We start from the raw sequence: 13,598 nt of genomic DNA, 5'->3' as shown, positions 1-13,598 counted from the left end.
AAAACAACAACAAAAGCAACCCTCAACTTTACTTATTTGTATTATTTGTATGTATGTATGAAGAGGTATAAAACGTGCTTTCTTTCATTTGCTTTTTATTCAGTTTCTTTTGACATTCAGATGCTGGGTGTATTTTGTTCTCAATAGCAAATAACTGAACAAAGAAATGGTTTCTTTCAACTGCATGTAAAGTACAGTATACCCGTCCATTATGTACCGTGAGTCAGACAGCTAAAGATGAATGACTGTGGTTTTGTCTCTACAGAGTCACTATTCAGTCAAGAAGTCTGCTGCAGTGCTGGGACTAGGCATTGAAAATGTGTTTATAGTGAAATGTGATGAAAGGTACGTTACATAAGCGTAAGCAGGTTTATTTTTAGACTATTATAGTTCACAACAGTGCATGTTTGCTCACCTGTGCTATGTTTTTTGTGTATGCATGAGAACATTCAGGATTTACTGTGATCTGCAGCCACGTTAACAAACCTATTGTTGAATTGATTTGTCAGTGTAAATGCCTACCAGAATTAGAGTCCATTAGGTGACGGAGGTGGTCATAATGTGGTGTGCATGTAAGAAGAATGAAAATCAACAAACATGGTTCCTATTATTTGAGACGGGTTGTTTTTGGTTCTGATACAGGTTTTGTATTGCTCTCATCAGATTAATCAAGTGGTCATAATGGCATGGCCAGCTGAACATTGATCTATTGTTTCGGTAGTCATATTTTTTTTGCATACATTCATAGACAAAGAAAGCTATTGTGTAGTTATGCAGAATACAATATGTACAGTATGTAGCATATCTACAGATACGTTGTCTACTTTTGGGCTTTTTAGAGGGAAAATGATTCCAGAAGAACTTGAGGCTTCCATTCTTGCAGCTGAAGAAAAGGTAAGTAACACTGAAGGGCAAAACTGTCAAATTTCCTTGATGTTTATAGGATGTTGCTTTTACAAAATGTGAAACAATGTGAAAGGTGGTATGTTCTGATTAAAAATACAATTCTTCTCTCCAGAACATGGTTCCATTCTATGTGAATGCGACAGCAGGCACTACCTTGTATGGAGCTTTTGATCCACTCAATGCCATTGCAGACATTTGTCAAAGACACACTTTATGGATGCATGTGGATGTAAGGGTCTCTCTCTCTCTCTCTCTGTCTGTGTTTTGAAATGCTACAATAACATCAACATCATAATCAGAGCTGGGCGGTCCGTCCCTGGGGGGACGGCCATTTTTAGGGCGCAGGGCGGGGGCTGACACGTTTGAAAAAAGGGGTGGACTAAGCAAGGCCGGAAGTGGATTTTAGTCCGGCCCACTAATCGTCCCTCATGCGTGTGACGTGGTCGCGAGGCAGCCAAATTTAATCTCAGCCTACTCGGCGAAAAGCTTCGTTTTAGGCTTCTCTATACTCCCGCATCAGCGCGAGCGACAACTGCCGCATTGATTCACATGACCGACGCATTGTGATGTTGGCGACAGGTCTGCAACACATACCACGAACATGCGCATTCTCTCTCGTGATCGGTCTGTTATGTCACATGTTGTGATGACATACAGTTTCCCCCGGCTCGGCCCGGCAATTTGTTGCCACGGAGGAGAGGATCCACCACCAAGCTCGTTGTTGCTGCGAAGCAAACTAGTTTGGCAGCGGCGTGGGTGTTATGTTACATCTGTGTATGTAAAGAAGACACACATGCACATACCACCTTCCAGATCGGTTAAATGCATCGTTTAGTCATCTAGGTCATTTTCCTGTAGCAGGAACGATATCCATTGTTGTTGCTGTCTTTTTAAAGCAACACCCCCCCGACTTGGAATGCAACTGTTACACATTTTCAAAAAAACGCTGTGACCGCGAGTATAAAGTCAAACTGCGCACAACACTGCAGCAGTGACACGTTCACGGATGTCTTCATTGAAGTTTAGAACAACCTCGCTCTAATTCACCTCTCTCTCTCTCTCTCTTCTTCGCTTGGAAATACGCCGTAGCAAACCTTCTGTGTAATGGTTTGCTGGTATGCTTTTATTTTGATGGCTGGGATTAGGAGTAGAGAGGAAGTGTGGAAAATAGATAAGTAACTTGCTGGAATGCGACTTCTTGCCGTCTGTTGGACCCAAATAATTATATGATACGACAAAACCAACCCCAGGTCTCGCAATGGAAGTAAGCACACACAGTTGGGTAAGTACTAGTGAGGCATTTGAAGTGTGTTTGAAGCATGTTTGAAGCATGTTTGAAGCGTGTCCACAGCGGGTTTGAATAATAAATTAGCCAGCTAATGATCTTTAAATAAACCTCTGCCGTTAGCATCTCTCCTGCGGCGGCGTCATGCATGGATGCTTTTTTTGTGGGGGGCGGATTGGGGGGGCTTGGGGGGCTGATAATTTTTCAGAATAAGGGCGGGGGTCGAGGCCGGACCGATGATCATACAGTTTCATCAAATGGAGTCAAACTATTATCCTAAAGCCTCTATTTTGGGCCCCATTTTCATGTTGAGCACTAGTCTACTGCAAAGCATGGTCTAACTGTACGCATGACTTGAGTTTTTCTATCTTTTTTTTTTTTTTTTCATAGACCCGCACAGGTAGAAATGAGTGTTTGCGCCGTTATGGGAGTGAACACAGCACAGGAGAGGTGTGCGTTCTACAAGGCGGAAGCATAACCGACTCACTGCAAGTCCATGCAGGAGATCAGTGCGCCCGACGTACTTAATTTAAAAGGAACTGCAAAAATATGTCCACTTGCAGATTATGTAAATTTGGCCACTGTGAAGTGGGGACCGCCTTCGAGCCCTGATCATGCGTCCGTGTGTGATACCGACCACCCCCTCCTATAGTTTTGCTGCAGTCAGGGGGGTGCTTTTAAAAATTTATTAAATATAAGCCCATGTGAGGAGGCATCTGCAGAGACTTTCTGTGGCTTAACTGGGTCGTACAGCTGTAGTACAGGAGCGGAGGACAGTTCTTGCTTGATATTGAACCTTTTGTTGACCAATCCCCCAGTACCACATGTTTTTGGTTAAAAGCAAATCTCAATGCTTTGTCCTTTTCGGAAAGCTTCGGAATAAACCTCCCAAGTTCATTCACTATTCCGAGGAAGCTCACGTTACCTCAATCACGTTGCTTGGCTTTTTTTGGATTTGTCTGGATCGGGGCTCAACCCTTCTTCCTGAGACAATGAACGAGGAATTTGATTTGACTTGTCTTTTTCGCCAAACTCACATTTAGACATATTCAGTGTAACACCCGCTTTCTCCACCCACTCCAGAACAGCATGCAGTCTTTCGTCGTGCTGCTGTTGTGTTGTGTTATTGCACTTATGAACCTACAGAGGGCACTGTTAGCCATGAGAAGGCACGTGAGCAGAGGGACCTAATGTGGCGTGAAGAGTGAAGAAGAATAAATGTTGGGAAGTGAAGCGCAGTGCTCGTCTCTCTGATTACTTATTTTACTTTACAAGGAAGATACAACATTTTGGTGACAAATATGGCCGTTTCTGTACCTCTGCCTGCACCGTTCATGCCTTGCCCAGGTGAACATACTACTTTGTTTTCTACGTGGATGAAAATGTTTGGGAATTACATGCTAGTTATCAATGCTAACGGAGATAACTGGCCCGATGAAAGAAAGTGTGCGGTCCTTCTTCACACTCTAGGCAAAGAGGGACAAAGGCTGTTTTATACATTACTGGATCTGGGTACTACATACGCTTCTGCTGTGGACGTATTGAAAAGACACTTTTGTTCTCAAACTTAACGTGATTGCTGAAGGGCACAAGTTTCGGCAGAAGGCACAGAGACCGGACGAGACGATTAATCAGTTTCTGGCTGGACTACGTGAGCTTTCAGCTGCATGTGAGTTTGGTGAAATGGAGGTACAAATGCTTCGTGATCAACTGATAGAGCGTGTTGCCAACACATGCATACGAGACTGACTCCTTCTGGAGGCAGATCTGACCCTGGATAAAGCGGCTATGCTGGCTTTACAATTTGAGGCCGGACAAATTGAGGCTCGGACGTGCTCTCCGGTGCTAATGCTAGTAGTGCTGTGCCGGTGAGAGCCATACACAAAAAGCCTAGGACAGGGCTGACCAAGTCCGGTCCTCAAGAGCCACAATCCAGCCTGTTTTCCGTTTATCCCTACGGCTACACACCTGATTCAAATCATCAGGCTCATTCTCAGGCTTTTGCAAATCTTGCTGATGAGCTGATCATTTGAATCAGGTGTGTTGCCGTAGGGATAAACTGAAAACAGGCTGGATTGTGGCTCTTGAGGACCGGACTTTGCCACCCCTGGGCTAGGAGAAATCCTCAGGGGGAAAAAGGACACCTGCTTCGACTATTGCACCTCCTGCAGACTCAACACCTGTGAATCGTCGTTTCTGGTTCAGATGTGGATCCTACGACCACCTGGCCAACAAACCTTCATGCCCTGCGGCTAAAGCGACATGCAACTCCTGTGGAAAGATGGGACATTTTTCAAAAGTATGTGGATCTGCCCAAAAGGAGGTTTGTGATGTCCTAATGAACGAAATGTCTGCGCTATACATTACTAATTCAGATGCTGTGCAGGATAAAATCCTCTGTTCTGTACAGGTGAATTCAGATGGACACTCTCAGAATGTTGAGCTGATTGTAGATGCTGTGCAGGATAAAATCCTCTGTTCTGTACAGGTGAATTCAGATGGACACTCTCAGAATGTTGAGCTGATTGTAGATACAGGTTCGTCTGTTTCTATCATTCCAGAGAGCACTTATGCGCTTTTTCCTAAGACTAACCTTGTTGCACCGACAGTCACTCTGCTCACATACTCAAAAGAGACAATACCTGTTAAAGGGTGTATGCGTGCCACAGTGAGCCATGATGGACATTCAACCAGCTGCACATTCAGAGTGGTGAAGTCAGGCACTGCTCTGCTTGGACTAGATCTGTTGGTTGCATTGCACTTGTGTATTGAGGGAAGAAAAGTCATTACCAGCACCACTCCGAAGGACTCTCCCCCTGATCCAAAAGTACCTGCTGTACCAAGGAAGCCATCAGGTGGCACAAGCGGCTCAGACATGGGAGAATGGGTGTGCAAAAGTATTTGTGCACAAGATCCAGCTCAAGCCAGACACCGTATCAATTCAACAAAAACTGAGGAGCCTTCAGTTTTCTGTGAGGCAGGCTGTGACTGATAATCTTCAGTCATCTACAGGAAAAAGGCATAATAGAACGTATTGATGCATCCCCGTGGGTCTCCCGTATAGTTGTGACTCAGAGGAAACAGGGAGGAAAGCCTCGAATGTGCCCAACAAAGCCATCGTCAGTGACTGTCACCCCTTGCCACACATGGACGAGTTGTTCACTGAACTACGAGGAGGTACAGTTTTCTCCACCATTGACTTGGTTTCGGCCTATCACCAGATGCTGTTACACCCAGATAGCCGTGATATAACTGCATTGATCACACATGATGGACTCCAATAGCGACACCAGATACAGAAAGGTTGGCCTAGAAGCAGGAAGAGTGTGACAGATGAACTTGCTCCTTACTTTAATGAAAGATATGCACTTGCAGTAACTGACTTACTGATTGTGAGAGGCTCTGATCGCTTGATTGCTCCCACTTTACTGCGATACAGAGTGGTTGATTTGGCACATACAATACAATACATTCATTCATTCATTCATTATCCATACCGCTTATCCTCACAAGGGGCGTGCTGGAGCCTATCCCAGGAGCCTATCCCAGCTGTCTTTGGGCAGTAGGCGGGGGACACCCTGAATTGGTTGCCAGCCAATCGCAGGGCACACAGAGACAAACATCCGCACTCACGATCACACCTAGGGGCAATTTAGACAGTCCAATCAACTTACCATGCATGTTTTTTGGAATGTGGGAGGAAACCGGAGTACCCGGAGGAAACCCACGCAAGCACGGGGAGAACATGCAAACTCCACACAGGGAGGCCGGAGCCAGGATCGAACCCACGACCTCTGAACTGTGAGGCGGACGTGCTAACCAGTCGACCACCGTGCCGCCCAATACAATACAATACAATTTTATTTATGTAGCGCAACAGTTAGAGCTGAAACAAAGCACTTTACATACAACAAAAAAATAGCCATAATGCAACAGCTGAAATCAATAATTTAACACAAAATATACAATAGACACCGGAAAAACAGCCGAAAATTTGTCAGTCTCAGGTCAGATCAAAAGCCAACGAATAGAAATGTCTCTTCAAACGGGTTTTAAAAATGGACAGAGAGGGGGCATGTCTAACATCCAATGGAAGGTCATTTCACAGGGAAGGACCACCGACAGAGAAGGTTCAATCCCTTCTGAGGCTCCGCTTAGGCCTCGGCACCTCAAGCAGCGCCTGGTCCGCAGAGCTGAGGCTACGGGAAGGTGCAAAGGAGTGGAAGAGCTCGGAGAGGCTCGACCACTGTGCCTGTGGGTGTCCACGTTACATCATCCCTTTCCTTTCAAACAAGGATGACGATGGGACTACGACATCTTTCTTTGAGTTGAAAAAGCTCTGTTGTAGAGCCAGGGCCGCCTTTACCTACTCATAGGCTCCGGGGCTAACCATCAAATATAGGCCCCGCTCCCCAACTCCAAGCCCCTATCCCAAACATTTCCAACTGTTGAAGTAGAAAAATAACGTCAAAGTTTGTTGCAGGTCATCAACGTTCACCTATACTCTAAAAAAATCCGTACAACTATTGGCGAACATCTGGCGAATGTTTATTGAACATTTGCTACATTGAACAAACACTAGCGAAAACTCTGACGTGAACGCAACATTTGCTGCCTTCGAAAACACTGCAATTGTTCGCTGCTCAGTGCAGGCATAAAGGGCTTGTCTGAGATACTCAATTCATTGACAAACAGATCAGCAGAGCTGGACATCGGCCCTCCGCCTCCAAGTTTCCGTCATGCATATTCAGTCGACCCACGTGGTCCCGGCCCATCCCTCGCCGGCAACAGCCAATCGGCGTTGAGAACGTAATCTTCACATCACACGCAGGCGCCGCATGAGCAGACACCTGACTTCCAAAGTTCTGTCACGGGAACCTCCTGTACATGGGGATTGGCTGAAAATCGTCATAGTATATGGTACGGTGTGTGATTGGTCCGCGGATGCCATGATGACATGACTGACAGACCGATAAACAAATGACAAAATAATGTGGGATTCAATGCCTTCCGACAGGCCCCCTTCATGTGCTGCAGCAGCAAGTGACTCTCTACGGCGATGGCATTGGCAGAATTGCCTGTGGCTTAGTCGACTGTTCTTTAAAAAAAATTCTGATAGGCCCCTGACTTCTGTAGGCCCCTGGGATCGCCCAGGTTAGCCCGTTGATAAGTGCGGCTCTGTGTTGAGCGTGCATGCTTCCGTACACCACTTCGTCACGTGGCGTCGCCGTAGAACATACACACACACACATTCAAGCGCTTCATATAAGAAGTGGGCTGTTTCATGGGTGGACGTGGCCAACGTGATTTATCATACTAAAATCATTCCCAAAGCCTTGAAACTTTTTCTGCAGCTGCGTCGAGTCCTTTATTACAATTTAAAAAAAAAAACAACAAAAAAAACGCATTGATACGTTTTGGCACTCACAAAAAAGGACGATGCACAGATATAAATACATTTTGACATTGAATGAGCTAACGTCTAAGTAATTGTAACACGGGTTTGGTGGATTTGATGAAGATACAGGCAAATTTTGAGGTACACAAATGTGTGGTGGATACCATTGTAATTCATTCATCAATATGACAACAGCATCCCTCTGAATAATTGTAGAAATCAATTTGTTGAATTAATTATGATTATCATCTTAAAAATATTTTTAATAGCACCCCACTGCACAGTTAGGGGGGTGCCCTATATGTGTGACTTTGTCACACATACTGGGTGTGCCACGCGATCTGCAATTGCCCAATTCACACGTGTGGCCGACTACATCATACACAAGTAAAGATCTTGTATTTCCTTAATAAATGCACTTAGCGCGCGTCGATCTCCTGCATGGAATCCAGCGAGTCCTTCCGCATGCATGTAGACCACGATCCTCTCTCTCTGACGCGTGCGTCTCGTTTGCTGAATTGAAATGCATGAAGGAAGCCGCTTAGATTGGCCGGGAGTCTGGGGCGGGGCTTCCCTCCCACAACGGCGCACAGTGGCACAAACGCCCTCTTCTGTCTGTGCTAGTCAAGCAATATACGGAAAGAAAGATTGAAAACTTTACCCATTCACACAGTTAGACTGCACGTTGCACTAGATATGCGCTGGGCACGAAAATTGGGAGCACAGAGTCTAGAATCTGCACTTCTGCATTTTGTGTGTACCAGCTGTTGTCTTTCCTTCCAGGCATCATGGGGTGGAGGCTTACTTTTGTCAGACAGACACAGGATGAAGCTACAGGGGATTGAAAGGTAGTTGCTTTAGTAAACAGAACAATATTATGCACATTTCCATAATGGGACTCTTGTTGACATAGTATATGAAACAATCTAGTAATCAAATTGGTTGTTTTCCAGAGCGTGGTCAGTAACATGGAACCCTCACAAGATGATGGGTGTTCCCCTGCAGTGCTCAGCGATACTGATCAAGAAGAAGGTAAGATAATATTTGGAATGCATATGTTGTAGTTGAATAAATACTGACATGATTTTTTAGGTACAGGAAGTCCTCAAATTACGACGATGTTTAGACTTTACGATGTCTGTGCCACTTCCGCTATTTTGTTCCCAGCACCATAGTGACTACGTTTACATGCAGTCAATATTCGGTTTAAGGTCAAAATTCAGATTTCTGAAATATTCTGAATGAGGGGAGCGGAGCAATGAGCATTTGAATAACCTACTGTGAACCGCACGGCGTCGTGACTCAAAGGATGTCAGTTCTGCTTGTTCCTTTCAATTGTCAATAAAACACTTGGTATTCATGTCACTCACCACAGGAATGAAGCAGACGGTTTCCTCCTCGCTCCAAAAGTGTGCTTTTGTGCTGTGTCTCTGAGCTTGTTTACCTCTGCTTGTGTATTTGTGGTGGGTTGCGCTCCAAATACCTCACTTCCGCACACAAGTACTTCCTGTACTACAAAGACCACGATTCCTTGCGGTTGAGCATGCGCAGTGTCTCTCAATCGTGTCCGTTTGCGCGCCGGTAGTATCTTTGCTCTCCTCTCCTTCTCTATCCACCTCTCAGCAGTATTGGTAAGTCAACATCTTATGTTTTTATTTGAATGTATTTTCGTTTTTTTATACTAAGTATTTTGACGTAAATTTTGACTCCAACGTTGAAATCCGTCATACACCGAAATTCGGGTTACATCGCCGGTGTAGGAACGGAACTCGTTCCTAAATTGAGGACTTTCTGTTGTCATTTATTTGGGGGTACTTCTTAGGTGGTATGTGGACATTGAGCAACAAGAAAATTAATGGTCTGATTCCCCTAAGAATGGAAGGAAGAAAAAATAATAGGGCTGGGACGTTACATTTTTGTACCGATCGGGTACGGATCCCGATACTTGGGTTGCGATCCGATACGTATTGCAATACTTATATATACATATTTTATTTTTGTTCTTACCTTCTATGACCAGTGAAATGCATCTCCACAACTGAATCTGAATCAAAATATTGTCCGAGTCTTACCTACATCTTAATAAATGTCTTGTACTTGTCCACAGGGTCTCTTGCAAAAGTGCAATGAATTGGGGGCTCCGTATCTTTTTCAGAAAGACAAATTCTACGATGTGAGCTATGATACCGGAGATAAGAGCATCCAGTGTGGCAGACATGTGGATGTCTTCAAACTCTGGCTCATGTGGAAGGCAAAGGTATTGATGTGCAGTTATCCATGACTATGTTTACATGCAGTCAATAACTTTTAAATTTCAAAACCAAAATACTGGTAATATTTGAAAGGCCATGTTAACATGTGCAAAAACTTGAATATGCTCATATTCGGGTAAAAACCCGATTATGACCGCCGACGGCCGTTTTACGTTGTCACTTGCTAAGCGGGCCGGCCCGAAGTTGATTTCTCTGAGGCGTTCATTTCATGTCTGTGTATAACACCGCGCGTCTGGCATGGAACTCACTGGAAATACACAAGCAGAGGTAAACAAACACCGTGAAACTCAGACGCACCACAGAACCACCTTTTTGCAGCAAGTAGGAAACTGACTGCTTTATTACTGTGGTGAGTGACATGAATATAATGTGTTGTCATTGACAGTAGAAACTAAGAAGCGGAAATTACGTTTATTTACATCGTGATGGTGACTGTATGTAAACATAGTCCATGTAACCCCGCTTTGAGGGAAATGGTTCAGTCACACTGGTGGTCACCTCATCCGTTGAGATTTCTTGGCTGAGGACAAAGGTCAAATCAACACTCTCCATTTTGCTCACTGTGTGGTGACCATCTGCTCCAGTCTGTTATTAATTTATTACATTTACTCGAAATGCATGAGTATCTACAAGATCCACAAGAGGACACAAGCCAGTGTCTTATTGTGCCGGTCCCAAGCCTGAATAAATACAGAGGGTTGCGTCAGGAAGGGCATCCGACGTAAAACCTTTGCCAAATCAAAGATGCGAATCAAACCTATGACTTCCATGCCGGATCGGTCGAGGCCCGGGTTAACAACAACCGCCTTTGGCGCTGTTGACCTACAGGGCGCCGGTGGAAATTGGACTACTGTTGGTCGAAGGAGAGGAGGAAAGTGTGTTTGTAGGAAGAGAGAGAAGAGGAGCGCTAACACTATAGGACTGAGAGTAGGGACATTGAATGTTGGAACTATGACAGGAAAAGGTAGACAATTGGTGGACATGATGCAGAGGAGAAAGGTAGACATACTGTGTGTCCAGGAGACCAGGTGGAAAGGTAGCAAGGCTAGAAGTTTAGGAGCAGGGTTCAAGTTATTCTATTATGGTGTAGATGGGAAGAGAAATGGAGTAGGAGTTATCTTGAAGGAGGAATTTGTTAGGAATGTCCTGGAGGTAAAAAGAGTGTCAGATAGAGTGATGAGTCTCAAGCAAGAAATCGAAGGTGTGATGTTCAATGTTAGTGGATATGCTTCTCAGGTAGGATGTGAGCTGGAGGAGAAGGAGAAATTCTGGCTGGACTTTGATGAAGTGATGGAGTGCATACCTAGAAGTGAGAGAGTTGTCATTGGTGCGGACTTCAATGAACATGTTGGTGCAGGAAACAGAGGGGATGAGGTGGTGATGGGCAGGTTTGGTATCCAGGAGAGGAACGCAGAAGGACAGATGGTAGTTGACTTTGCAAAAAGGATGGAAATGGCTATAGTGAATACTTTCTACTAACAGAGGCAGGAACATAGGGTGACCTATAAGAGTGGTGGTAGGCGCACACAGGTAGACTACATTTTGTGTAGAAGGTGTAACCTGAAGGAGATCAGGAGAGGACTTGGTGTGTCATCTGGAAGGAAAGAAGATAAGGAGACTTGGTGGTAGAATGAGGAGGTACAGGAGTGTATACAGAGAAAGAGGTTCGCTAAGAAGAAGTCGTACACTGAGGAGAGTAGACAGGAGTACAGGGAGATGCAGCGTAAGGTGAAGGTAGAGGTAGCAAAGGCCAAACAAGGAGCTTATGATGACTTGTATGCTAGGTTGGACAGTAAGGAGGGGGAGACTGATCTATACCTGTTGGCAAGACAGATAGACAGAGATGGGAAGGACGTGCAGCAGGTTAGGGTGATTAAGGATAGGGACGGAAGTCGATTGACAGGTGCCAGTAGTGTGACAGGAAGATGGAAAGAGTACTTTGAAGAGCTGATGAACGTGGAAAATGAGAGAGAACAAAGACTAGAAGAGGTGAACGCTGTGGACCAGGAACTAGCAAAGGATGAAGTGAGGAGGGCATTGAAGAGGATGAAGAGTGGAAAGGCAGTCGGTCCTGATGATATACCCGCAGAGGTTTGGAAGTGTCTAGAAGAGGTGGCAGTAGAGTTTCTGACTGGGTTGTTCAACAGGATCTTAGATAGTGAGAAGATGCCTGAGGAATGGAGGAGAAGTGTGCTGGTTCCCATTTTTAAGAACAAGGGAGACGTACAGAATTGTGGCAACTACAGAGGAATAAAGCTGATGAGCCATACAATGAAGTTATGAAAGAAAGAGTAGTGGAAGCTAGACTAAGGGCAGAAGTGAGCATTTGTGAGCAGCAGAATGGTTTCATGCCAAAAAAGAGTACTACAGATGCAGTATTTGCTTTGAGGTTGTTGATAGAGAAGTACAGAGAAGGCCAAACGGAGCTGCATTGTGTTTTTGATCTGGAGAAAGCTTATGACAGGGTGCCCAGAGAGGAACTGTGGTATTGTATGAGGAAGTCTGGAGTGGTAGAGAAGTATGTGAGAGCGGTGCAGGACATGCATGAGGACTGTAAGACAGTGGTGAGGTGTGCTGTAGGTGCGACAGAGGAGTTCAAGGTGGAGGTGGGACAGCATCAGGGATCAGCTTTGAGCCCCTTCTTGTTTGCTATGTTGATGGACAGGCTGACAGACGAGGTCAGACAGGAATCTCCATGGACTATGATGTTTGCAGATGACATTGTGATCTGCAGTGAGAGCAGGGAACAGGTAGAGGAGAAGCTAGAGAGGTGGAGGTTTGTCCTGGAAAGGAAAGGAATGAAGGTTAGCCGCAGTAAGACAGAATACATGTGTGTGAATCAGAGGGACCCAAGTGGAAGAGTGAGATTACAGGGAGAGGAGATCAAGAAGGTGGAGGATTTTAAGTACTTAGGGTCAACAGTCCAGAGCAATGGAGAGTGTGGAAAAGAAGTGAAGAAGCGTGTACAGGCAGGATGGAACGGGTGGAGAAAAGTGTCAGGTGTGATGTGTGCTAAAATGAAAGGAAAGGTGTACAAAACTGTGGTGAGACTAGAGATGTTGTTTGGTCTTGAGACAGTGTCACTGAGGAAAAGACAGGAGGTAGAGCTGGAGGTGGCGGAGTGAAGATGCTGAGGTTCTCTCTGGGGAGGATAGGATCAGGAATGAGTACATCAGAGGGACAGCACATGTTAGAGGTTTTGGAGATAAGGTCAGAGAGGCCAGACTGAGGTGGTTTGGACATGTCCAGAGGAGAGATAGTGAATATATTGGTAGAAGGATACTGGGTTTTGAATTGCCAGGCAGGAGGCTTAGGGGAAGACCAAGGAGGAGGTTTATAGATGTAATCAGGGAGGACAAGGTAGTTGGTGTGAGAGAAGAGGATGCATAGGACAGGGTTAGATGGAGGCAATTGATTTGCTATGGCGACACCTGAAGGGAAAAGCCAAAAGGAAAAGAAGACTCGAAATGCATTTTATAACTGTTTCTGAAACTTTACATCACTGCCGTTGGTCGGAATCCTCGTACCACTAAAACCATCACTTTTCAGAGGAGACCCTTAAAAATGTCAGGTTTTTTCAACCATCAACATTTCGTCATCAAAGAGAGCAGGGGCGTCACAAAGTTTTATGGACAGAGGGGGCTCAGCCCCAGGAGGTGTACAGAATGCGAACAAATCCAGTGCAAGAGTAAAGCATTTTACAAGCAGCTAACGAAGGCTGATAATACTGTGTAAA

At 45.1% G+C, this 13,598-nt stretch overlaps 1 protein-coding gene and 1 pseudogene across 3 annotated transcripts in view; both read left to right on the top strand.

Annotated features, from left to right (window-relative positions):
- The window catches only part of LOC147140363 (glutamate decarboxylase 1-like), a 39,932-nt gene that overhangs the window by 8,980 nt on the left and 17,354 nt on the right, over window positions 1-13,598 (top strand). For all 3 annotated transcript variants that reach the window (XM_086042985.1, XM_086042984.1, XM_086042983.1), the window contains 6 exons: window positions 266-345; window positions 840-894; window positions 1,019-1,135; window positions 8,373-8,437; window positions 8,543-8,621; window positions 9,697-9,846. In XM_086042985.1, the coding sequence (XP_085899111.1) occupies window positions 266-345; window positions 840-894; window positions 1,019-1,135; window positions 8,373-8,437; window positions 8,543-8,621; window positions 9,697-9,846 (546 nt within the window). The remainder of the gene's footprint in view (window positions 1-265; window positions 346-839; window positions 895-1,018; window positions 1,136-8,372; window positions 8,438-8,542; window positions 8,622-9,696; window positions 9,847-13,598) is intronic.
- On the top strand, window positions 10,814-13,297 carry LOC147140364 (uncharacterized; annotated as a pseudogene).

This window comes from Filicampus tigris, chromosome 10, assembly GCF_054856515.1.
Source record: "Filicampus tigris isolate MCC_2025a chromosome 10, RoL_Ftig_1.0, whole genome shotgun sequence".
Taxonomy (NCBI): domain Eukaryota; kingdom Metazoa; phylum Chordata; class Actinopteri; order Syngnathiformes; family Syngnathidae; genus Filicampus; species Filicampus tigris.
Note: the sequence above shows the minus strand (reverse complement) of the source record. Positions and strands in the feature narration are given on the sequence as shown.